At 40.0% G+C, this 27,674-nt stretch overlaps 1 protein-coding gene across 9 annotated transcripts; it reads right to left on the bottom strand.

Moving 5' to 3' along the window:
* Positions 1-218: 218 nt before the first annotated feature.
* Positions 219-27,280, bottom strand: ZNF182 (zinc finger protein 182). 9 transcript variants are annotated; one of them, XM_060087868.1, is made up of 6 exons: positions 27,203-27,280; positions 26,804-26,989; positions 25,848-25,906; positions 7,583-7,709; positions 7,176-7,271; positions 219-3,162 (listed from the first exon to the last, which is right to left on the bottom strand). In XM_060087868.1, exons 3-6 carry the CDS (start codon positions 25,860-25,862, stop codon positions 1,508-1,510), a joined length of 1,893 nt encoding a protein of 630 aa, XP_059943851.1. In that variant the 5' UTR covers positions 25,863-25,906; positions 26,804-26,989; positions 27,203-27,280; the 3' UTR covers positions 219-1,507. The 9 variants fall into 9 exon arrangements, with proteins under 9 accessions (XP_059943851.1, XP_059943854.1, XP_059943855.1 ...); XM_060087871.1 differs by having other exon boundaries at positions 219-3,138; XM_060087872.1 differs by having other exon boundaries at positions 219-3,135.
* Between the last annotated feature and the right edge of the window lie 394 nt (positions 27,281-27,674).

Raw genomic sequence — 27,674 nt, 5'->3', positions numbered from 1 at the left:
CATAATGCAGTCCCAGCTGACCTTAGAATCACTTTATTTGGCAACCTCAAGAAAGCAATCCTTGTGTGCCTTTGGAACTGGCTGGATATATGTTTTGTCTGACTGATAACTCAATTTACTCACTCTAAGAAAATTAAACTCCACATTGAGCATATCTATACTAAATGTTATGAAATCCTGCACCTAGAATCTGACTTCATTAGAATAGTAATAGAAAATATGCTTTTTAAAAAGTTTTATTTTTTGACAAGGTAGTACATCCACATAGTACAATTTTCAAAAGTTCTGAAAGGATATACAGTTGTCTCCCTCCCAATTCCTTCCCTCCAGCCACCCACTTCCCCTTCCCTTTCCCAGAGGTAATAAGGGTTCCCAGCTTCTCGTATATCTTTCCAGAGATAGTTTATGCATATACACTCAATTATGTATTCACCATTTGTTCTCCTTTTTACTTACAAATGGTAGCATATTATCCTCAGTATCCTGCACCTTGCTTTTCTAATAATGTATATTGGAGGTCATCCCACATCACTACACAAATGGTGTCCAAGTTCTCTTTATCCATTTTTTTTTTTGTCTACCTAAAAGGTTGCTGTGCGAACATTCCATGATTTCAGGAGCCATGTGGAAAGCTTCCAATCTTTTGTTTTCACAAACAGTGCATCACTGAATACCTCTGTGTGTTCATCATTTTGTACATGCATGAGTATATACATTCCTAGAAGTGGAATTGCTGGCTCAAAAGCCATGTACATTTATGGTTTTGATTGCCTTGGAATCATTCCTCATTGAATAAGAGTTTTTCCTGGACTTGTTTTTTGCTGGAAGATCATGTAAGGGAAGAAATGGGGCCACATTCTAGGCAGATCAGTTTTTCTAACTGGGATTACTTTTGCATTTGGTAGGTTTTTCAGACTTGACTTTCCAGAGTCAGTAAATAGGGGCAGCTGTTGGGTTCTTCACAAGAACCCTCCCTTCTCTTTCCCCAGCCCCTGCCAACTGCTCCTCTCATGAGTATAGACTACTTTCTGCAAATATGGCTTGTCTGAGCAATTCCTTGTTGAGGCCCCTGCCTGTCTCTCCTGAGACTCCAAATGGGTCTAGGAAACGTCCCACCTGCCCATGCTCTCTGTTACCATTGTTATGTATCTATTTGGTCTTGCACTCAGCCTAAAACTCGGCTAAGAGTCCTTACCAGTGCTATCTCACATCTGCAGCCTTGACCACTCCTCTCTAGCCTTTGAAATCTCCTTGCACTGGTGCTTGATTTCCTCTGCCTCTGGCAGCCCTCTCATCAGGGTTAAAGCGATCTCCTAATTTTGTCAGATACAGAGATTACACGTCCACTTCTTTTTCTCCTAGTAGTTTTGGGCGAAGACTGAGATGGAAAGAAAAAAAAGCTGACTTTACTCCCCATATTTAAACCAGAAGTCAGAACATACTTTTAAAATGTTTACTTAAACTGACAAAACTTTCCTTCAGTGAAGATAACTGCATTGTTGACTCTCTAATGTGCAATGAGCTTAGACTTCCGGGTATGGCCTTTCCCATGGGCTTTCTTTCCTGTATGTGTTCTCTGATGTACAATAAGATTTGACTTTTGAGTAAAGGCTTTCCCACATTCTGTACACTTATAGGGTTTCTCTCCAGTATGAGTTCTCTGATGTACAGTGAATGTTGATTTTTCTCTGAAGGCTTTGCCACACTCACTGCACGCATAGGGTTTCTCTCCTGTGTGTGTTCGCTGATGTATTATGAGCTGTGACTTCTGGCTGAAAGCTTTCCAACATACAGGACATTCATAGGGCTTCTCTCCTGTATGGATTCTCTGATGTATAATGAGCTTCGACTTTTCTCTGAAGGCTTTGCCACATTCATTACATTTATAGGGTTTTTCTTCTGTATGCGTTCTTTGATGTATAATGAGATATGATTTCTGGGAAAATGCTTTTTCACATTCATTGCATTCATAGGGCTTCTCTCCTGTATGACCTCTCTGGTGTAGCATGAGATAGGATTTCTGAGAGAATGCTTTCTCACATTCATTACATTCAAAGGGTTTCTCTCCTGAATGAGTCCTTTGATGTACACCAAGGTTTGACTTTTGGGTGAAGGTTTTCCCACACACATCACATTCATAGGGTTTCTCTCCTGTATGAGTTCGCTGATGCACAATGAGGGTTGACTTCTCGTTGAAAGACTTCCCACATTCCGTACATTTATGAGGTTTCTCTCCCGTATGAGTTCTTTGATGTATAATGAGAGTTGACTTATCACTGAAAGTCTTCTTACACTCATTACATTCATGGGGTTTCTTTCCTGTATGAGTACTATGATGTATAATTAGATCAAGCTTCTGTATGAAAGATTCCCCACATTTGGTGCATTCATAAGTTTTTTCTCCTGTGTGGGTTTTCTGATGGACAATGAGGTTTGACTTCTGAGTGAAGGCTTTTCCACATTCGTTACATTCATAAGGTTTCTCTCCCGTATGAGTCCTGTAATGTATAATGACAGTTGACTTTTCTCTGAAGGCTTTTCCACATTCTGGACACTCAAAGGGTCGCTCTCCTGTATGAGTTCTCAGGTGTATAATGAGCTGAGATTTTTGGCTAAAGGCTTTTCCACATTCTGTACATCCAAAGGGTTTCTCTCCTGTATGAGTCCTCCAATGTACAATGAGGTGTGACTTCTTGCTGAAGGTTTTCCTACATGCAGTACATTCAAAGGGTTTCTCTCCATTTTTAATTCTCTGATGTAGACTAAGACCTTTCTTTTGCTTGAGGGTCTTCCCACACTCTTTATATCCATAGGGTTTTACTCCAGGAGTTGTTTTCTCATACTCAGTATGGAAGAATAATTTTGCACATTCATTATCATGCTTCTTTCCTGCAGAGCTTCTACTAAATAAGTCTAAATTATCTACCATATTATATCCAAATGACTCATATTTATGGGGCCTTTGTATTGAAGCAACAAGGTTTGTACTCAGATGAAGTATGTTTCCAAATTCATTATAGTCAAGGCCACTCTTGGTGGTAACTGTTTTCCTGTCAGGGAATCCAACTTGCATCAGATATTTATCTTGGTCATCCTGATGCTGTCTCTCAAACTGTTCATCAACCTGGCAGGCTTCTTCTAGAAAGAAGTACAATAAACCACCTTTATACTTTATGGAATGGACCTTCTTTAGAAATGCCCTGCCATATGAAAGCTGATACTGATATCTCATTTTATGAGTTCCTGGAGAGAGAATCACAGCCGTCAAATCCTGTTCTTTTACTAAACTCCCACCTGCTAGCCTTTTTGTTACCAAAAACAATCTTACCCTAACATCTCAGTCTTTCTTACCTCTACTTTTACATCACTCTGGGGATATTATCACCCTTTATTTATCATATGGACTCTTAACTGTTCCTGACTTACAATATTTCCACCTAGACAGAAATACAACACTGTGACTTGTGGACTCAAATCTTACAATAATCCTGAAACCCACATTCTCAGTAAATGAGAGAAATATCTAGAATAATTAGCCTTACAAAAACAAAGAAACCTAAATATCTTTGCCCAATTTGATTCACCTTTGTATTCATCCAAGTTTGCATTCAGTTCTTCAACACCACCTTCTGCCTCTGTCTACACTAATTCCACTAAAAACTCCATCTATTATTAACTCCAAACCCTTCCTCGTGTTCCGTCACTCACATAGCCCAGTCCTCCATATTTTGCTATATTCAGAATCTAGATAACTTGCAAGAAGCAGTTCAGTCTTTTCAAAAAAGCTTAATCTGATCTTCCTCAATAACTTTAACTTTCATTAACTTCTAAAGTAATCAGTTATCTGTACCACTCATTTAGACAGTTAAAATTGCAAGGCCTTGTCTTAAATATACCATACTTCATCAATTATAAGATGCATATTATTCCACATTTTAAAACCTCTGAATCCAGATTCACCTTACAATCAATGACATGTTATAAATTGGTGGCAAATTTTATTTCTCAGTGGTGTGTCTTAAAACCAATGGTATCCTGGACAGTAAATACTTTTTGCACATACACTGAATTTTTATTTTTGTAGTTTAATTTTTCTTCTCACCTTTTCCTAAAATTTTATATGAAAAATTTCAAACATACAGAAAAGTTGAAAGAAGAGTACAATAACTACTCATATTACCACTTAGATTTAATAACAACATTTGAGAGTAATACTGAATTTTAAAAGGGATCATGCAGCTGTGGCTTCTCTTCCTATGACTTCCTTTCTTTCCATAGTAAAGCACTAGTTCTTAACTGAGAGTGAATATCATAATCATAAGAAAAGCTTTTACAAAATACATTTGATGGGACCCAAGCTCCACCAAGGATCTACTGAATCTGGACCTCCTTAGGTGGTTAAGAAGCAACATAGCACATGTGGCTAGGGTCATAAGTTCTCTAGGCCAGGATCAAATCCTGGATCAGACTTTTACATGTTCTGTGACCTTAGGCATATTAGCTAATCCATTTGCATCTTACTTTCACACCTGGAAAACAGGAACTATAACAGTGCCCACTGAAATGTAATGTTTATGTACAGCACTTCAAATGTTTACTAGAACAACAACTACCACTACTGCAATACAGCTACTACTATTATGATTAAGTCACTACATTACTATAAAAAGAAGTAAGGACTATCTCAGTATATTTAACATGTTTTTGAATTAACTGAAAAAAGAAGGTATATAAAAATAAGCACAGTAGCCTACCATTTTTCTAAGGAGGAAACAAATATATAAGTATATATTTAAAATAATATAGGCTCATGCTATAAAAAACAATGGAAGGGTAAATCTTTAAATTTTAATAAATGGTTACCTATGGGGGAAGGAAGAGAGAGAACAGGATGGAGAGGGAAAGAGGCTGGACTTCTTCGAATATACCTTGTTTTCTAGATTTGATTTTATTTTCTAGGTTTGATTTTGGAACCAAGTTAATATTTTGCAAATATTTTATATACTCATAAAGCAAAATTGAAAATAAAAGGATTCCCTAATAGTAATAAATATCCCCTCATCTGTATTTCCTAATAACCACGCTAAAAAGTCTTGATTCTCAAGGGCACCAACATGATTACCTCAATTGATTCAACCCACTATACACATTCAGCAGTCTCAGAATAATATTTACAATATTACCATCAGATGTAAGATTAATAAATTAAAAACCTTTAAGTCCAGAATTTGATTTGGAAATATACATTTGAATACATGATATGTCTTTCTCTTAAAAATCTTTGTTTACATGGTTCCTAGATATGTCAATAAAAAGGCCTAGAAACAATTCCCTAACATCCAAATTGTGGTCACAAAACATTATTTACCACTAAAAAGAACCAAGGCTCCTTGGAGAAATGGCTGATTCCAAGGCAGAGAAAGGAACTGTATAATATGAGCCTGGAACATCTTGTAACAACAGAAAGCAAGGAAGCTACCAAAGACTAGGGACCCAACTTGAAGGGGTTTCCACTGGCCAGAGGTAGAGAAGTTTGATTTATAATAAGGATAAGGCAATGGATCAAAACATAAAAGTGTTTAAATCCATAAGTCCATAAATGATACTCCAAAAAGACATACTAGGCTTTGAATGATGCTACAAAACCAACTCATTTTGAAAACTGACAAAGAAATGGAAAAATACGTGTAACTCATATATAAGCAAATACAGTTGACCCTTGAACAATGCAGGGGTTAGGGGCACTGACCCTCTGCACAGTTGAAAATCCAATTGTAACTTATAGTTGGCCCTCCATATAGGTAGCTTCTCCTCCTAGTCTGCGGTCCCACATCCGTGGATTTAACCAACTGCAGATCATCTAGCACTGTACCATTACTATTGAAAAACACATATAAGTGGACTTGCACAGTTCAAACCTGTGTTTTTCAAGGGTCAACTGTAACAGATGGAGGGCAATCCCTCTTTATTGAAGTATTCCAGCTAATCAACAAAGAAGGAAAGTTCTTTACAGAAAAATGCCAACTTACAAATGTAGAAGGAATGATAGAAAATGCACCATTTTCCCAACCATCTTAGTAATAATTGATTCAGGCAAGAATCATCAGTGAACATTAAAACCACTGGGTAAAAATTTTGGAGGAACAGGATATTCACACAGTTTGGCAGTTCCACAAAATGTTAACACAAACAGCTATCACATGGTCTAACAACTCCACTCCTATGTATGTTCTCAAAAGAAATGAAAATGTACATTTCAAAACTTCTACATGAGTGTTCATAGCAGCATTATCTATAATACCCAAAAAGTGGAAATAACCTAAATGTCCATCAACAGATGAATGGATAAACAAAATGTGGAATATCCATACAATGAAATATCATTCTGCCATAAAAAGGGATGACACATGCTACAATATGGACAAACCTTGAAAACATGCCAAATGAAAGAAACCAGACATAAAATTCCACATTTTGTATGGTTCCATTTATATGAAATGTCCAGAATAGGCAAAACTATAGAGATAGAAAGTAGATTAGTGCTTGTCAGGGGATGAGGGTTGGGGAATGGAGAGTGACTGATAAGGGATAGGAGTTTCTTTGGAAGGTGATGATAATGTTCTAGAATAGATAGTGGTGATGGTTAGACAGTATATTCTGTGAATATACTAAACATCCTGAGTTTTTGAGTTTCACTTCAAAAGAGTGAATTTTATTGTATGTTAATTATATCTTAATAAAGCTATTGTTAAAGAGAGAATCAAGATGCTTTAGGAGAACAAATCTGATAGGAATGTCTAAACTGGATGGAATCAGGTAACCCAATCTGGAATTAGAGCATTAGGGCCTAGGCCTGTGACTCATGTGGGCCTGGCTTCAGATGAGTAGTGGGAGGTAAGAACGATAGAAGTGGCAGGGTGTGGGGCCAGGGGGCTGTCATTTACAAGACAACTTTATACAGGGAAATGGAGCTGTGCAGAAACTTATCAGTGAGCACCAACTTAAGGAGAGTGGTCTGGTGGGTGTAGGATAGGGGAGGGGGTGTCTTAGGTGTTCATGTCCCTGTCCTCCAACAACCATTCCTGAGATATTCCTGAAAGTCCTTTCACAGGTCCTCACCCCTGACTGACAAGCTGGGACCTCCTGTCCCTATAGCCTGAGTCAATCCCACTTACCTGGAAAGCTCCAAATTGGGATTTTTCCTTCTGGTAGGCATGGCTCTTCTACCTCCAATTTGAGGATGAGATCTGGTTTGGTAACCTGCTGCCCTGCTAATGAGAAATGACAGCGATACCTCCTTGGTCTTCAGAGCCTCTGAGAAAAAGGAAGGTGGAGTTTGGGGCAGTACAAGCGATATATAACTTGACACAATGGTCGTCAAACCAATTCACCTGAGTTTTGAGTTCACAAACACCTTGTCAGGAAAGCAAAGGGGGAAAAGGAACTCTGATCCATGGAATACAATGACAAACTCTTCAATCAGTTCAGAGGCCTTGGAAGTTTCCAAACTTGAGAAAGGAAAGGCATTCTATCGGACAGAATAATCATAAACAGCAAAATTACCTGAGGAAGCCATTCTTACCCACAGAGACCAGGTTGCTGTAGGTCTCCAGCATCACATCTCTGTACAGGTTCCTCTGTGGAGGGTTCAGGTACTGCCACTCCTCCTGGGTGAAATCCACAGCCACATCCTCAAATGTCATGAGTCCCTATAATTGCACATTCTTTTATTCTAATATGCTTACCACTGGGTGATAAGGATGGAATGAATGTAGGGGAACTTCTGACTGGGTTCCTAGTTCATGATGATAACTTAATACAGGATGCCTATCAAGTTAGTGACCTACTTTGTGGGGAAAAAATCACAAGTCATGGTAGAGAAACTATTACATTAAATAACAGAATATTTAAGACAATGTGGCATTAGCACAAGGATAGACGGATAGACATATAATCCAGTAGAACTAAAAAGATAATCCAAATATGTACGGCCACCTGAGTTATAATAAAGTTGAAACTGCAAAACAGTGGTCTGTTCAAGTAAATGTGGATGGGTTACCAGAAATCTATATGGGGACAAAAATGACATTTAACCCCCTAACTCTCACTATATACAAAAATCTGCTACAGGTAATTTGTAAATCTAATGTGAAAGGTAACACAATGAAGTGTCTGGAAAATAATATAGGAAAATGTTTTCATAAGCTTGGGGTAGGGAAAACATTCAAATACAAGACATGAAAAGCACTACTCATAAAGGAAAAGACACACATGTTACAAGATTAAAAATACAGCAGTAAAGGCAAGTTATAGATGGGGAGATTATCGGCAGCTTTCATAAGTGATAAAGCGTTCTGATCTGGAACATATAAAATAACCCATACAAATCAAAAGAAACATACAAACAATGCAGAAAAATAGACAAGAGATGTGAACAGATACTTCACTAAAAAGAAAAAATAAACATATGGACATATGTTCTATGAACATAAGAAAATATACCCAACCCTGTTAGCACTCAGGTAAATGAAAATTAAAGCCACATTGAGACACCACTTGGCACCCACCAGAAACATTATATGACTAAAATGCCATAAGATGGGGCTTCCCTGGTGGCGCAGTGGTTGAGAGTCCGCCTGCCAATGCAGGGGACACGGGTTCATGCCCCGGTCTGGGAAGATCCCACATGCTGCAGAGCAGCTAGGCTCGTGAGCCATGGCCACTGAGCCTGCGCGTCCGGAGCCTGTGCTCCACAACGGGAGAGGCCACAACAGTGAGAGGCCCGTGCACCGCAAAAATAAATAAATAAATAAATAAAATGCCAAAAGATTGTGTTGAAATGGGAACTCGCACACGCTGTTAGTAGGAATGTTAAAAACTGGTATAACTGCTTGGGAAAACAGTTTGGCATTATTTACTAAAGTTAATGATTTGCAAACACTATGACCCAGAAATTCTACTCTTAGGTGCACACTTTAGAGAAAATCATGCACATGTGCTCTAGAAAACAAGTACAAGAATGTTCACAGAAGCACTATTTCTAATACTAAGTTGTGGGAAAAATCCAAATGTCCCTCAACAATACAGTAGGTAAATTGTGGCACAATCTTTCAAAGGAATACTATGTGGTAATGAAAAGGAATGAACTACAGCTGCATATCCAACATAGATGAATGTCACAATTGTACTAATAAGCAAAAGAATCCAGCCACAAAGCAGCACATACTGCATAATTCTATTTATATACAGTAAGACAACAGGCAAGCCTAATCCATGATGTCAGAAGTTAGAAGACTGATTACCTTTGAGGCTGATATTGATTGAAAGAGGGCATGAAGGGGGATTTAGGTCGTGATTTATGTTATAATCTTCACCTTGACCTGGGGGTGGCTCCACAGTATGTTCACTTTGTAATAATTCATCAAGCTGTACACTTATAAACTGTACTTCATGTATGTTATAATTAAAGGTACTTTATATCTTTATACTTAAAATTATTTTTGACAAATGCAAAGGCACTTTGATGGAAAATGGGAGTTCCTATTTCAACAAATGGTGTTGGAAAAATTGGATATCCATATGCCAAAAAATAAAAAAAAGAATTTCAATCCATACCTCCAACATATATAAAAATTAACTCAAAATGGGCTTCCCTGGTGGCGCAGTGGTGGAGAGTCCGCCTGCCGATGCAGGGGACACAGGTTCGTGCCCTGGTCCGGGAGGATCCCACATGCCGCGGAGCGGCTGGGCCCGTGAGCCATGGCCACTGGGCCTGCGCGTCCAGAGCCTGTGCTCCACAACGGGAGAGGCTGCAACAGTGAGAGGCCCGCGTAACGCAAAAAAAAAAAAAAGGATCACAAACCTAGATGTAAAATCTAAACCTATAAAATTTTTAGAAGAAAATATAAGATAAAATCTTTTTAACCTTAGGTTTGCCAAGTATTTCTCTGATGTGACACCAAAATTCAAAAGACACTGTTAAAAGAATAAAAAGCCATGGAACGGGAGAAAATATTTACAAATCATATACCCGACAAAGAAGTTGTATTGAGAATACATAAGAACTAGAACTCTCAAAACTGAAAAAAAAGGCAAAAGAGACATACTTTACCAAAGATGTATAAATGGGAAATAAGCACATACAAAAAGATGCTCAACATCATTAGCCATGAGGAAACTACAAATCAAAACCACAATGAGCTACCACTAAATACGTATTAGAATGGGAAAAGAAACTGACAATGCCAAGTGCTGGTGATGTGGAACAACTGGCAGTCTCATTTATCATAGATAGGGATGCAAATGGAACAGCCGCTTTGGAACAGTTTTCTAGTTTCTTATGAAGTTAAGCATATACTCCCATAGGACCTGCAATCCCACTCACAGGTATATTTACCCAAGTGGAAAGAAAACTTACGTAAACCCAAAAACCTGTACATGAACATTTATATAGCAGGTATATTTGTAATCACCAAAATATGGAAACAACCCAAATGTTTTTCAACCAGTGAGTGAAAAACCAACTGTAATCTATACAATGTAATACTACTCAACAATAAAACTGAAAGAACTAATGATACATGCAACAACATGGGTGAGCCTCAAATGTATTACCCTAAGTGAAAGAAGCCAGACTCAACAAGCTACATACTGTATTATTCCATTTATATAACATGGGAAAGGCAAAACTATAGAGACCAAAAATATATTAGTGATTACGAGGGGCCAGGGTGCGGCAAGGGGTTGACTACAAAGGGGAAATATAGTTGACCCTTGACAACACAGATTGACAATCTGACAACACAGATTTGAACTACATGGGTCCACTTATATGCAGATTTCTTTCAGTAAATATATTGGAAAATTTTTTGGAGATTTGCAACAATTTGAAAAAACTCACAGATGAATTGCATAGCCTAGAAATATTGAAAATATTAAGAAAAATTTAGGAATGTCATGAAAGCATAAAATATACGTAGATACTATTCTATCCTTACATAGGCATATGGTGATATTTATATAAAATTAATAATGTGCTAGTTTTCCTACTATTTTATAACTTTGCTTTCAAAGAATTTTATTACTGTACAGTATGCCCTTCTCTCTCATAATTGGAGAAATGCTTATCAGCCTATCATCGCAGGTAAGTGGGTTTTTAAAAAATGTAACAATGTTTCCAATACTGTATTATGAATATGACTATAATACTGTATGCCATAAAATTATATAACAATTCATTCACTAGTGTATAGGCTAAGCTACCATGAAGCAATCATATCGACTACACTGTGCTACCATAAAGCAATCATATTGCTGCTTCTTCATTATCAATGTATGAATCATTATAACTGTAAATAAATATGAATTTCTTTTTCATATTATCTTTTCATTGTTGATGTCGTGTTAATAATCTGTATAACATCTATAGTATTTTGTATCATATAAGACAATATTAATGTAGGTACTGGCAGACGTGATTCATCTTGTAAACAGACGACACAAACTTAAGTATCAACAAATACAGTGCAGTGCTGAACATGTATTTTCTCTTCCTTATGATTTTCTTAATGACATTTCCTTATCTCTAGCTTACTTTATTGTAAGAATACAGTATTTAATACATATAACATACCAAATATGTGTTAATAGACTGTTTACGTTATTGGTAAAGCTTTTGGTCAACACTAGGCTATTAGCAGTTAAATTGTGACGGAGTCCAAAGTTATACGTAAATTTTCAACTGTGCAGGGAGCTGAAACCACTAACCCCCGAGTTGTCCCAGGGTCAACTGTATTGGGAGGCGATAGAACTGTTCTACATCTTCATTGTGGCAGTGTCAAAACTTGCAGAGTTCGCAAAAAGATGCAGAACTGTACACTGAAGGCCTATTTTACTGTATACAGATTATACCTTAATTTTTTATTAAAAAAATTGAGGATCCTCCAGGTAATTTAGAATAACTTCACCTGTTAAAGGTGAAGTAATTAAATCCAAATCTCTTCACATATCCTCCAAAAAACTGTACAGGTCAATATGAAGAACGAATAAAACTACACATAGCCTATACCTTCAGTATAACTTATAATAGAAAATAGAGAGTACTATACACATTTCTAATTACCTATAATTGAAAAACAAATACCAAATTCCAGCTCAGCTGGCTTTCAAATTATTGCCACAAACCTTTCTGGAGTGTGAGAAGGGTATGAAGAAAACAGTCAAGAGACTAGAGAGGGGAGCAGAGAACCTAAGAATGAGCTGAAATCAAAGCTTAGAAAATCTACCATAAGTATAAAAGCACTGAAAAATGGGCTAGATCAATCACAGCACCAGCTATAAGAAAGGTATATGGGACCCAAGGTGGCAGTCACAAAAAAGCATCGCCTCCAAGGGAGCAGATGATAAAAAGGAATGAGGAAGACCATGTGGAGATTGGGTTGTAAAGGGGAAAAGTTAGAGGGGGAAATTGAAGGTCATGTGAGACAAAAAATGACCTAAACAAACTAAAACAAGTCAGAGCACACACAAATGGCCCCTCCACAGTGCCAAAAGAAAGTCTCCATTAAGGGAACTGCAGTTTGCCTCACTAACAAAGGAGGGGGCTCTTGAGCCAAGAATCGTGCAAGTCACCACAACCTCCAACACTGTCCTTAAATAGATGAAAACAGTATGCATCCATTCAAAGCTTCTTTGAGAACAATAGAAAATGAGAAAATATTCACCCCACAATGGCATTAGCAAAATGACAGAGTAGGCAGCTCCCAGCCCTTAGCTTCTCTCCCACTACCACCCCAAAATAAAAATTAAAAAACAAGCAGAAAAATGTCAGAACCAACTTTGTCAAAACTCTGGAAAACAAAGGTTTGCAGTAACCACATGGAATCAAGAAAAAGGCAACTTAAAAGACATCAGGAGGGCTTCCCTGGTGGCGCAGTGGTTGAGAGTCCACCTGCTGATGTAGGGGACACGGGTTCGTGCCCCGGTCCGGGAGGATCCCACGTGCCGTGGAGCAGATGGGCCCGTGAGCCATGGCCGCTGAGCCTGCGCATCCGGAGCCTGTGCTCCACAACGGGAGAGGCCACAGCAATGAGAGGCCCGCGTACCGCAAAAAAATAAAAGACATCAGGAAAACATCATGGCATCTTTACTTGCCCCTCTCCTAAGGGACAGCAGTCTTGAAGCAGCAGCAGCCAATGTTCCCCATGTGGGACTCCCAACCCCTAATTCTAAAGGAAGCAGAGCAGACCTTATTCACAAATTAGTGTGTGTCTGTTCTAACCTGTCTGGGGCTACCAGAAAGACTGAGGCAAGGTGCTCCTCTCTGTTTCACCTAACTCTGAACTCAGGCCAGAAAGCAGTAGGCATTGCTCTTAAAGGCTGCAAGGCAAACTAACAACCCAGAGATGCCTGGGGCAAAAGATTACAGTCCAGACAGACAACAGACTGCCTAAGGCCTGAGAGGAAATACTCGGGGGGATTCTTTGGGAAATTAGGACATTCAAAAGCACCCAGGTACAGGGGAATGTAGAAAGCCACACATATGCCCAGGATAAGACTCATGCTCACGAGACCTTAGAAGACTCTAACTGCTCTAATTCTTCCTGAGCATAGAAAAATGAAAAGCTTCCAAATTTGTACAAGAACTGAGAATAAATTTGACACATAAACTCATTTAAGGTTGTACAAAATAGGAAAATGCAGACTAATCTCACTTATGAACAACAGTGCAAAAAATCCTAAATAAAATAGTTAACCCTTGAACAACATGGGGGTTAATCTATGTATAACTTATAGTCAGCTCTCCATATCAGTGGTTTTCCACATCTGTGGATTCACCAAACATGGACTGTGTAGTACTGCAGTATTTACTATTGAAAAACACCCACATATAAGTGGACCCGAACAGTTCAAACCCATGTTGTCCAAGGGTCAACTGTATAAGCAAAAAGAATAGATCCACATTAAGACAATAATACATCATGACCAATTAAAATTTATTCCAGGCATACAATGATAGTTCAATATTAGAAGATTAACATAAATCACCATTAAACAGACCTAAAGAGAAAACTTACATGATTAATATAATTAATATAAGAAATGCTGATACAAAAATATTGAAACAGAATTCAACACCCAATCCCAATTTAAAAAAAAAACAGTAAAGATTAGAATAAATGGTAATTTCCTTAAAATAACCAGATAGGAACAAAGGGAGGGAGGGAGGAAGGAAGGAAGGAAGTATGCTTTACATAGGGGCCTTGAATCACCATGAATAGCATAACGATGCAATTTTAGGTGGAGGCTGGTCACACCAGAAAGATCGACCACATGATTTAGGGTGGAAGCTTTGGGTCACTCCCAGAGGGGCTGGAGACAGACAGCAGCCACATGGACAATCATGCCTATAAAATGAAGCCCTAATTAAAAACTCTGGGGGCCTCCCTGGTGGCGCAGTGGTTGGGAGTCCGCCTGCCGATGCAGGGGATATGGGTTCGTGCCCCAGTCTGGGAGGATCCCATGTGCCACGGAGCGGCTGGGCCCGTGAGCCGTGGCCGCTGGGCCTGCACGTCCGGAGCCTGTGCTCCGCGACGGGAGAGGCCGCAACGGTGAGAGGCCCGCATACCGCAAAAAAAAAAAAAAAAAAAACTCTGGGGGACTTCCCTGGTGGTCCAATGGCTAAGACTCCACGCTCCAAATTCAGGGGACCCAGGTTCAATCCCTAGTCTGGGAACTAGATCCCACATGCCACAACTAAAGATCCTGCAGGCTGCCACTAAAAGATCCTGCATGCGGCAGTGAAGATCCCGAGTACCACAACTAAGACCCGGTGCAGCCAAAAAAAATAAATAAGTAAATATTTACAAAAAAAAAAAACTCTGAACACCGAGGCTCACAAGAGCTTCCCTGGTTGACAGAACTCCATGTGTGCTATCACACATCAATGCCAACCACACAAAGTCATGCACCCTGACTCCATGGGGAGAGAAAAATGGAAGCTCCATGTTTGGTACTTTCTGGGGCTCTGCCCTATATACTTCTTCCCTTGGCAGGTTCCAATCTGTATCCTTTCCCTGTAAAAAGCCATAACCATGAGTATAACAGCTTTCAGTGAGTTCTGTGAGTCCCTCCAGTGAACTGTCAAACCTAAGGGTGACCTTGGGGACCCCCAAACTTGTAATTGGTGTCAGAAGTGAGGGTGGTCTCTTATTGGGACAGTTCCCTCTAACTTCAGAGTTGTCCAACTCTTCAGAGATAGAATGATAGAAAGTCACAAACATGTAGTTATCCCTAAGTTAATTTATAAATTTAATGTGATCCCAATTTAAAAAACAAGCTTTTTAATGGTACTAAACAAAGTAGTACTAAAGATCATATCAAAAAATAAATGTGGGCCTCCCTGGTGGTGCAGTGGTTGAGAGTCCGCCTGCCGATGCAGGGGACACGGGTTCGTGCCCCGGTCAGGGAAGATCCCATATGCCGCGGAGCGGCTGGGCCCGTGAGCCATGGCCGCTGAGCCTGTGCGTCCAGAGCCTGTGCTCCGCAACGGGAGAGGCCACAACAGTGAGAGGCCTGCGTACCGGAAAAAAAAAAAAAAAATGTGCGGGCTTCCCTGGTGGCACAGTGGTTGAGAGTCCGCCTGCTGATGCAGGGGACATGGGTTCGTGCCCCAGTCCGGGAGGATCCCACATGCCACAGAGCGGCTGGGCCCGTGAGCCATGGCCTCTGAGCCTGCGCATCCGGAGCCTGTGCTCCGCAACGGGAGAGGCCACAACAGTGAGAGGCCTGCATACCGCAAATAAATAAGTAAATAAATAAATAAATAAATAAATAAATAAACAAACACATACATGTGCAACAATAGCTAGAAAAAGTCTGGAAAAGAAAAACTGTGAGGAAGGGAGTAGCCCTACCAGATACCAGAACATACTCTGATACAGGCATTCTCTTAAAGCACAGGGTGAAAGACCCACTTTTTAATAAATGGTGCTGGGTCAACTGGAGAGCAATTTGGGAATGGCTAAATTGGATCCATACCTCATTACATACACAAGTACAAACACCAAAGGGATCAGGGGGCTAAATGTAAAAAACGGAAACCAAACAAAGTCCTAGAAGAAAGCATGGGTGAATGTCCATATAACCTGAATGGAGGGAAAGACTTTCTAACTATGAATAAAAATTCAAATGTAATAAAAGATTAATAAATACAACCACAAAAATATAAAAACATTTTGGCAAGTCCAAAGACATAAGTCCAGAGACAAATGACAAACCAGGCGGGGAAATCTGTTGCAACATATATCACAAATACAGATTGCTGTAACATATATCACAGATAAAGATTAATATCCTTAATATATAAAGAACTCTTAAAAATCAAAGGGAAAAGAAGGACAAATATGTGATAGAAAATTAGACAAAAAACATAAGACAATTAACAAGAGATATAAAAATGGCTCTTATACATATTTTACTTATTTATTGGCTGCACTGCAAGCTTGCAGGATCTTAGTTCCCCAAATAGGAACTGAACCTGGGGCCATGGCAGTGAAAGCGCTGAGTCCTAACCACTGGATTGCCAGGGAACTCCCGTAAATGGCTCTTAAATATATGAAATTACATTCAACTTTACTCATAATAATAGTAATGCTAATTAAAACTATACAGAGATACCATTTCTTACCTAGCAGATTGGAAAAACTTAAAAGCCAGTCAATATACTCTGTTGGTACAGCCATAGAGAAACAGGTACTATCACACATTGTTGGTGGGAATGTTAAAAAGTACAACCCTTATGGAAGGGAAGTTAAAGATATCTAATAAATTGTGTTTACCCTTTGACCCACCAATGCCACTTGTAGGAATTTACATAGAACATATACTTGCACAAAAAGGAAACAACATATGCACAATATATTTCATTTCAGCATTATTCTTAATTGCAAAATACTGAAACAACCAAAATTCACATGTACATAGGAGAATGGTTGAACAAACTGGTACATCCACTAATAGAATACTATACAGCTATAAAAATGAACGAGTCACATAAACAGAACAATCCAAAGTTCGTATGAAATCACAAAGGACCCTGAATAGACAAAGCAATCTTGAGAAAGGACAACAAAGCTGGTGGCATCACACACCCTAATTTCAAACTATATTACAAAGCTATAGTAATCAAAATAGTATGGTACTTGCATAAAAACAGAACATAGATCAAGGGAACAGAATAGAAGGCCCAGAAATAATCCCATGCATACGTGGTCAATTACTTTATGACAAAGGAGCCAAGACTATACAATGGGGAAAAGACAGCCTCTTCAATAAATTCTAAAATAAACTGTGTTGGGAAAACTGGACAGCCACATGCAAAAGAATGAAACTGGAACACTATCTTATACTACGTGCAAAAATTAACTCAAAATGGATTAAAGACTTGAACATAAGACCCCAAACCATAAAATTCCTAGAATAAAACATAGGTAGTAAGCTCCTTGACACTGGTCTCGGTAATGATTTTTTTGGATTTGACACCAAAAGCAAGGCAACAAAAGCAAAACTCAACAAATAGGACTACATAAAAAATAAAGAGCTTCAGTACAGCAAAGGAATCCATCAACAAAATGAAAAGGCAACCTATCAGATAGGAGAAAACATTTGCAAATCATATAACTGAAAAGGGGTTAATGTCCAAAATATATAAAGAACTCACACAACTCAGTGTCAAAAAAACAAACAACCCAATTAAAAAATAAGCAGAGGGGGCTTCCCTGGTGGCGCAGTGGTTGAGAGTCCTCCTGCCGATGCAGGGGACACGGGTTTGTGCCCCGGTTCGGGAAGATCCCACATGCCGCGGAGCAGCTGGGCCCGTGAGCCATGGCCGCTGAGCCTGCACATCCAGAGCCTGTGCTCCGCAAGGGGAGGGGCCGCAACAGTGAGAGGCCCGCATACCGCAAAAACAAACAAACAAAAAGCAGAGGACCTGAATAGACATTTTTCCAAAGAATACATACAGATGGCCAACAGGCACATTAAAAGATGCACTAATCATCAGAGAAATGCAAATCAAAACTACAATGAGCTATCATCTCACACCTGTCAGAATGGCCATTATCAAAGAGACAAGCAATAGCAAGTGTCAGCAAGGATGTGGAGAAAAGGGAATCCTTGTGCACTGTTAGTGAGAATGTAAATTGGTGCAGCCATTAGGGAAAACAGTATAGAGGTTCTTCAAAAAATTAAAAATAGGGCTTCCCTGATGGGGCAGTGGTTGAGAGTCCAACTGCCGATGCAGGGGACACGGGTTCGTGCCCCGGTCCGGGAAGATCCCACATGCCATGGAGCAGCTGGGCCTGTGAGCCATGGCCGCTGAGCCTGTGTGTCCGGAGCCTGTGCTCCGCAACGGGAGAGGCCACAACAGTGAGAGGCCTGCATACCGCCAAAAAAAAAACAAAAGAAAATGTGATACATACAAACACACATACACACACACACATAATGGAATATTATTCAGTCATAAAAAGAAGTAAATCTTTACATTTGTGACAACATGGATGGACCTTTAGAGCATTATGCTAAGTGAAGTAAGTCAGAGAAAGATAAACACCATATGATCTCAGTTATATGTGGAATCTAAACAAACAAACAAAAGAACCCTCATAAATACAAGAACAGATTGGTGGTTGCCAGAGCCAGGTGGTGGGGAGGGGGGGTAGACAAAATAGCTAAAGGGGGTCAAAAGGTACAAACTTCCAGTTATAAAATAAATAAGTCCTGGGGATGTAATGCACAGCATGGTGACTATAGTTAATAATACTGTATTGTATATATAAAAGTTGCTAACAGAATAAATCTTAAAAGTTCTCATCATAAGAAAAAAACGTGTAACTGTGATGATGGATGTTAACTAGACTTACTGTGGTGATCATTTTGCAATATACACAAATATCAAATCATTGTGTTGTACACCTGAAGCTAATATAATGTCATATGTCAATTATATCTCAATTAAAATAAAACGAATGAGGACAATATTTATAAACATACATGGAGCAATTTCTAGGTTATATTGTTAAGGGATAAAAGCAAAGTGCAAAAGACTCTATAAATAAAGTATACTACCTTTTTGAGTAATAAGGAAGGGGAAAAATTTAAAATATACCTTTATCTGTTTCTTTTAAAAAGAAACACTATAAGCATAAATCAGAAGCTAACAAGATTGGTTATCTCCAAGGTAGAGTGAGAATGGGGTAGAAGGTACAGGGGAGAGGTGACAACTATGTGTATGTATTTTTGGATAGTTTTGTCTCTTCAAATCATATTAACATTTTACATATAAAGAATAAAATTAAATCAACAAAAATGGAAAGAAAGAAAATCTAAAATGGAATACAAACAGAAAAAAATGAACCTAACTGTATACCAAATAAATAACATAAGCACACTAGATAGGAAAAGAAAAAAAACCAAAAGGAAAAATTAATTCAAGTAACTTCTCAACAGAGTACTTTGATTACATATCCTCAGTATAAAAGGCATGCAAACAAATCATGTACTGTACTCAATAGGTTGATTTTTCACAGATGTGGTGCAGGAATTCTGATTCTACTTTCTGTATATTGTAAGACTGAGCAAATGAGTCAATATATTGATGCTAGGATCCAGTGCTCTCACTGTTGGTGAAGGCAGATGCAAATATGGAATGAGAGAGGTCTAAGAAGATTCCTGGGATATTGTATGAATTCAAGGTATGTGTGTGTATATATACAGACACACACATACATACACAGACATATAAATAGAGACACACACACAGAGTTCACTGAAAGGGCCTAGAAGTAATGACGCCCAGAAGCAATGAGCACACCCAGCACCCAGATTTTGATTTCTATAAATAATTATTTACTAACAGGAAACAGTGCTCCTTGAAGAAGTGGCTGATTCTGGGCTTCCCTGGTGGCGCAGTGGTTGAGAATCCACCTGCCGATGCAGGGGACATGGGTTCGTGCCCCGGTTCGGGAAGATCCCACATGCCGCGGAGCGGCTGGGCCCGTGAGCCATGGCCGCTGAGCCTGTGTGTCCGGAGCCTGTGCTCCCCAATGGGAGAGGCCACAACAGTGAGAGGCCTGCATACCGCAAAAAAAAAAAAAAAAAAAAAAAAAGAAATGGCTGATTCTAGGCCTGGGGTAGGGAAAGTAAAAGATGGAGGCTGGAACACCTTATTATGTCAAAACTAAGGAAGTGCTCAGAAAATTATCGGTATGTGACAAAAGGACACAAAAGCCAGCTTAAAGGGACTCCCACTGGATAACTCAGGGACAAGTGAGCAGCAAAATAAACAGTGACAGTAATGGATTATAATCCACTGAAAAAAAATTAAAATCCATAAAAATTCTGTATTACTGATATAAATAAATAAATAAGAAGAGGAAGCCCCACCTGCTAACACCATCACTTACCTTGGGCATTAGGATACCAACATGTGAATTTTGGGGGCACACAAACATCTAGACCATAGCAAAGGTCAACAAACAAAAATCAATCATATTTCTATATAATGGCAACGAATACTCGCAACTGAAATTTTAAAACAAAACCATTTACAATGGCTTAAAAATGAAACATGCCATGTTGTTATGGAGTGAACTGTGTCCCCCCCTAAAATTCTTAAGTTGATGCCCAAACCCCCAATGTGACTGTATTTGGAGATGGGGCCTTTAAGAAGGTAATTAAGGTTAAATGAAGCCATAAGAGTGGGGCCTAATCCAAGAGGACTGGTGTCCTTCTAAAAATAGGAAGAAACACCAGAGCTCCCTCTCACTCTGCAGATGCACAAAGGAAAGACTGTGTGAGGACAGTGAGAAGGCAGCCGTCTACAAGGAAGAAAGTTCTCACCAGAAACCAACCCTGATCTGGGACTTCCAGCCTCCAGAACTGTGAGAAAATAAATTTCTATTGTTTAAGCTACTCAGTCTGTGGCGTTTTATGGCAGCCTGAGCAGACTAATACACAATGTATACGCTCTGTATGTTGAAAATTACAAAATGATGATGAAATCAATAAAAGATTGAAATAAATGGAGAGATACTGTGTTCATGGACTGGAAGACACAACATAATAAAGATGTCAATTCTCCCCAAATTGATCTATAGGTTTAACTCAATTCCTATCAAAATCCTAGCAAGGGGACTTCCCTGATGGCGCAGAAGTTAAGAATCCACCTGCACACGGGTTCAAGCCCTGGTCCAGGAAGATCCCTCATGCCACGGAGCAACTAAGCCTGTGTGCCACAACTACTGAGCCCGCGTGTCACAACTACTGAAGCCCGCACACCCTAGAGCCTGTGCACCGCAGCTACTGAGCCCACGTGCTGCAACTACTGAAGCCTACACGCCTAGAGCCTGTGCTCTGCAACAAGAGAAGGCACCGCAATGAGAAGCCCACGCACCACAACAGAGTAGCCCCTGCTCGCCACAACTAGAGAAAGCCCGTGCAACGGAGACCCAACGCAGCCAAACAAAATTAATTAAATTATTCTAAAATTGATATATAATGACAAAGGCAAAGGAAAAAGAAGAGCCAAAAAATTTTGAAAAAGCAGAATAAAGTTGGAGAAGTCATACTACCTGATTTCAAGACTTACCATAAAGCTTCAGTAATGAAGACGGTGTGGTACTGGCAGAGGGTTAGATATACAGATCAATAGAACAGAAGAGAGTGGAGAAACAGACCCCACAAATATGGCCAACTGATTTTTGACAAACCATAAAATCAATTCAATGGAGAAAAGATGGTCCTTTCAACAAATGGGGTTAGAACAAATAGAAATCCATTTGCAAAATTATGAACCACGACCTAATCCTTACACCTTACATAAAAACTAATGCAAAATGGATCTTAGGTCTAAATGTAAACCTAAAACTGTAAAACTTATAGAATAGGAGAAAATCTTCATGACCTAGGGTGATATTGTGATTTATAATAAGAAATATATTTTTGGTCTTAGCTCCCAATTTCTGGCAGAAAGAGCTCCTGAAACCCTTGGATTTTCTTAAGTGAGGAAAGCAATAAAGGTGTCTTTTGTTATGTTAATGAGATGACTTTGGGACCCCCACTTAAGGAGGGGGAGCTGGCTGACAGGAGAACCAACCACATGATTAGAAGGTTGGAACTTTTAGTCCCACCGCCCAACCTCGGGGAAGGGGAGAGGGGCCGGAAGTTGAATCAAAAGCCAATTGCCAAATAAATAAATAAATAACAACAACGCCAATGAGTTAATCAATCATGCCTATGTAATGAAGCCTCCATAAAAACCCAAAAGGACTGGGTTCAGAGAGCTTCTGAATTGGTAGACACATGGAGGTGCTAGGAGAGTGACACACCTGGAACTAGAGAGGGTATGGAAGCTCCACGCCTCTTCCCATATACTTTGCCCTTACACATCTCTTCCATCTGCATGATCATCTGTATCCTTTATCATATCCCTTAATAAACTGGGAAACGTGTTTCCCTGAGTTCTGTGAGACACTCTAGCAAATTAGTCGAACTCAAAAAGGGGGTCGTTGGAAGTTCCAATCAATAGCTGGTTGGTCAGAAGCACAGGTGATAAGCACTGGGCTTTTGACTGGCATCTTAAGTTGGGAGGTGGGGGCAGTCTTGTGGAACTGAACCCTTAACCTGTGGGATCTGACACAACCTCCAAGTAGATAGTGTCAGAATTAAGTTGTAGAACACCCAGCTGGTGTCACAGAGAATTGCTTGTTCTGGGGGGAAAGCTCCACACATTTGGTGACCAGAAGTATCAGAAGTGAAGCGTTGGGCTTCCCTGGTGGCGCAGTGGTTGAGAATCTGCCTGCCAATGGAGGGGACATGGGTTCAAACCCTGGTTTGGGAAGATCCCACATGCCGCAGAGCAACTAGGCCTGTGAGCCACAATTACTGAGCCTGCGCGTCTGGAGCCTGTGCTCCACAACAAGAGAGGCCGCAATAGTGAGAGGCCCGTGCACCGCGATGAAGAGTGGCCCTCACTTGCTGCAACTAGAGAAAGCCCTTGCACAGAAACAAAGACCCAACACAGCCAAAAATAAATAAATAAATTTAAAAACAAACAAAAAAAAACTATAAAAAAGATTCCTGTTCTTTAAAAAAAAAAAAAAAAGAAGTGAAGCATTCTGTGTGAGAATAAAGGAAGATTCACAGGAGTGACACAGTACGAAAGAACTGGGTTTTTCTCTACATAGGAGGTAGAAGACTAGAGTTTTTCCATTTCACCTAGTGTTAGGCAAAGAGTTCTTAGACCTGACACCAAATGCACAACCCATAACGGAAATGGTTTATAAACTGGACATTTTCAAAGTTAAAAATTCTTGCTCTGTGAACAACACTATTAAATGAAAAGACAAGCTACACACTTGGAGAAAATATTTACAAACCATGGATCTGACACAGGACTTGTACACAGAATATATAAAGAACTCTCAAAACTCAGTAGTGATTGGGCTTCCCTGGTGGCGCGGAGGTTAAGAATCTGCCTGCCAATGCAGGGGACACGGGTTTGAGCCCTGGTCTGGGAAGATCCCACATGCCTCAGAGCAACTAAGCCCGTGCGCCACAACTACTGAGCCTGCGCTCTACAGCCCTCGAGACACAACTACTGAGCCCATGTGCCACAACTACTGAAGCCCGTGCACCTAGAGCCTGTGCTCTGCAACAAGAGAACCACTGCAATGAGAAGCCCGCACACCGCAACGAAGAGTAGCCCCCTGCTCGCCACAACTAGAGAAAGCCCGCCCACGGCAACGAAGACCCAACACAGCCAAAAATAAATTAATTAATTAATTTTTTAAAAACTCAGTAATGATAAAACAAACAATCCAATTTAAAAATGGGCAGAAGACCTGATTGGACACTTAACCAAAGACGATATGTAAAAAGTAAATAAGCATATATAAAGATATTCAACATCATTGGCCATTAGGGCAATGCAAATTAAAGCCATTATGAGATAACACTACACACTAGAATGAGTAAAATTAAAAACAGTTGACCCTTGAACAACATGGGTTTGAGCTGCATGGGTCCACTTATACGTGAATTTTTTTCAATAAATGCATACTACAGTACTACATGATCTGCAAGTTAGTTGGAAACACACATACAGAGGGCTGACTGTAGGTGGATTTTCAACCACTGGGGGAGTCAGTGCCCCTAACCCCAGCATTATTCAAGTGTCAACTGTACTGACAATACAAAGTGCTGGCAAAAATGTGAAGCAATTGGAATTCTTAAACATTACTGGTGGAAATGAAAAATAATTCAACCATCCTAGAAAACAATTTGGCAGATTCCTAAAAAGTTAAGCCATATACTTACCACATGACCCAGCAATCCAATATTTACTCTAGAGAAATGAAAACATATGTTCACACAAAAACCTGTATATGAATGTTTAAAGTAGCTCTACTCACAACTGCCAAAAATTGAAAATAATTCAAATGTCTTTCAAAAGGAGAATGGATAAATAAGCTGTGGTATATCTACATCATGGAATGCCACTCAGCACTAAATAGGAAAGAACTATGGACACACACAACTTAGCTGAATCTCCAGGGAATCATACTGAGTGAAAAAAAAATCCAATCTCAAAAGGTTACAGACTATGTGATTTGATTTATATCACATTCTTGAAATGACAAAATTCTAGAAATGGAGAACAGATCAGTAATTGCTAGAAGTCTAGGCATAGGGTGAGGGGGGAAAGGGATGGATGTGGCTATAAAAGGGTAACATAAGGGATCCTTGTGGTGATGGAACTGTGTCTTAACCATATCAATGTGAATATCCTGGTTGTGACATTGTGCTATAATTTTGCAAGATGCTACCATTGATGCAAACTGGGTAAAGGATACATGAGATCTCTCTGTATTATTTTTACAACTGCATGTCAATCAATTGCTGCAAAAGAAAGTTTAATTTGAAAAAAGGAAAGTTATACACTGTATGATACCTTTTATATGACACTCCTGAAGAGATAAAACTCTAGTGACACAGAACAGGTCTGTGGTTGCCTGAGGTTACAGGGAGGGGAGGATATGACTAAAAGGGGTTGCATGAGGCAGTATTTTGGCGGGATGAAACTATTCTCTATCCCATAGATTAGTTATAACAATCTACATAGGTGTTAACATTTATCGACCTGGACAACAAAATCAATTTTACAGTACACTAATTTTAAAAATAAAAAAATTTAAGTGAAAGAAAAAAGATGGTGGGCTGTGGATGCCTACAGGACTTTGTCTCTGGCCAAATGAGAATCAAAAGTCCAACTGAGAAAATTACTTCAGCAAAATCATTTGGAAGACAAACAAATTCCCTAAGATATTTCATTCCCAAATTACATGTAGATATTATGTCTCCAGCTCACTGAAGAATGCTATAAGGAATATCTGCAGGAAACCAGAGACTGCATTTATCTTTAGGCTGTGATTGAAGACAATTCCACCATCCACACGAAGATTCAGCAAAGAAATGCCTTGAAAGGCAATTGCAGGAAAACTTTACTTCCCTGAGGTCTTGATGTGTTCCCTCCTTGATGAGTAAAGTGAGCCAGATTACCTCTGGCTGCCAGAGGCTCAAAGAGAAATTTGCAACTCAACTAATACTGTACTGTGTAACTGCCAGTTGCCCTAAGTCATTTGTCTACATTCTAACCTGGCCTTGCTGTCTCATTTTCCCTGATTCTAATGCTTATTTATAAATAATTTTCTCTTTTATGTCTGAGATTCCTACATCGCTCATCACATTCATGGTAAAATAAAAGAAGGAACACACAATATCCTTACCTGGGCTTTGGCCATTTCCTGCTCTTCTTGGGAAAAGACAGAGATGTGTGAAGCCTGAGCTAAAAGAGTGGAGAAGTGGAGAGCATATGAGAGACCCCATCAGGCTTCCAGTGCCCAGAATTATTGGCCTAGAAATCCCCTCACATGAAGCTGCTCTGTGGAAGTTTGGGCGACCATGTGGTTTTAACAACCACTTGTGTATTCTTGAGTCTTTTCCTCATGTGAACATCTAACACAAAAGGTTTTCTTCTATATATACTTGTGTACTGACTCAGAAATTGTATTTCTAGGTATTTTCCTTAATGAAATAATATAGCATAATTTCTCTTTAAGTACCTTCATCTCAGCATTGACTTTAACAATGCCAAACTTAAATGATCCTCTATGACCCATGATATGGGATTAATAAGGAAATACAAGGGATTAAATTCTATGTAGCTACTGAAAATAATGTTGTATGGTACTGTACACTTATTATCTGTGTATTTTCTGTACATATATCTAAATTACAAGTTTTTTAAATGTTACAGAATAAATCTTTAAGCTGAATCGCAGTAACTTCTAAATGAAAAAAAAAGGCAGGTTATCAAACTTCAGGAACCCATTTTAAAACCATACGTTAAATGTTTAAAAATGCATATCCCTTATACACACTAAAAAGTGTCTAAAGAATGAACATTTAAACAGAGGGGGCTGAAATTAGTTCTTTTTTATTTTCTTCTCTATTTTCTAATCAATCTATAATGCAAATGTGTTACTTATGTGTTAAATGCCAAAAAATCCCCACTGAACTTTAACACTATTATTCCCAGGCGTTTTAAGCCCGACCACCTACACCCCCCCCCCCGCCAGACCCCACAACACCAGACCCTGCCCACGCCTCCCAAGCCCCAGGCTCTGCGCGAGGCCCCTAATCAGGTGAGTTCTCTCTGGTGCCTCTTCTTGCTTCTCCTCACCTCACTGGGGACGTCTTGCCCAGGAGCCAGAAGGAAGCCTTCGGGTGCAGATTCACTTCAGCTGGAGCATTCACACAAGGCCCCTACCTCGGGGCTTGGGCTAGGGGAGAGGAACAGAGGGAGAGGCGGGGGCGCCTAAGGAGGAGCTTGAGGGGTGCGTATGAACCCTTAGCGCAGGTCACTGTGCTGGAAAATGTGTAAAAGTCAACGTTTAATATGCCCCATTCAACCCCGACTAGCCCCATAACTTTGTCTACCATTAAGCCCACAAACCCTCATTCGCTGACCTCTCGGTCCACCCCACAACCTCCCACATCAGTGACCCCCAAAACCCGCTTCATTCGTCCCCCAGAACTCCCCATCACTCAGCCCATCACCCCTACTACTCGCCCCCTCAACCTCTCTCTCGACACAGATTTTGTGCTCGCTGCAGAGAAGACCGCTACGAAAACTGGCCCCGAGAAGCACTTCCGCTTTGGGACCAACTCCGGCTCCGCAGCCCAGAGGGCTGTAGAGGCCAGCTGTGCGCACGCTCAGTGGGGGCTTTGAGCCCGCGTACACCAATAGTCAACATGGGGACCCCTCCCGCCTGCCGGACGCGAATGCGACGGGGCTGCAGCGCATGCGCAGAGTGGAGATGGCCGCTACGGTGACGTCACTGCTCTGAAACGGTGGCCGCGCCCACTGCGTCTCTTCCCTTTGAGGGCGGCAGTGTAGAACAGGTGCTTACTTTGATTTGCGGAGGCCGTCATTCCTAAGACTCCAAAGATCGGTTTCCTTATGGAGGGAGGGGAAGGGCCCAATTAAGGAGAATGCTAGCAGGCAGGAACTTCATGCCTCGAACCTGGAGGGCAGTATCGGGTTTGCAGGT

This window comes from Mesoplodon densirostris, chromosome X (assembly GCF_025265405.1).
Source record: "Mesoplodon densirostris isolate mMesDen1 chromosome X, mMesDen1 primary haplotype, whole genome shotgun sequence".
NCBI classification, from domain to species: Eukaryota; Metazoa; Chordata; class Mammalia; order Artiodactyla; family Ziphiidae; genus Mesoplodon; species Mesoplodon densirostris.
Note: the sequence above shows the minus strand (reverse complement) of the source record. Positions and strands in the feature narration are given on the sequence as shown.

Bases quoted from the DNA above. Each gene is read 5' to 3' on its own strand.
- ZNF182 (XM_060087868.1), bottom strand. The intron at 7,272-7,582 runs GTAAGAATGGCT...ATTTCTCATTAG, and splicing joins CAGCAACCTGGTCTCTGTGG to CAGGGCAGCAGGTTACCAAA. The intron at 3,163-7,175 runs GTAAGTGGGATT...TAAAGTATAAAG, and splicing joins CCCAATTTGGAGCTTTCCAG to GTGGTTTATTGTACTTCTTT.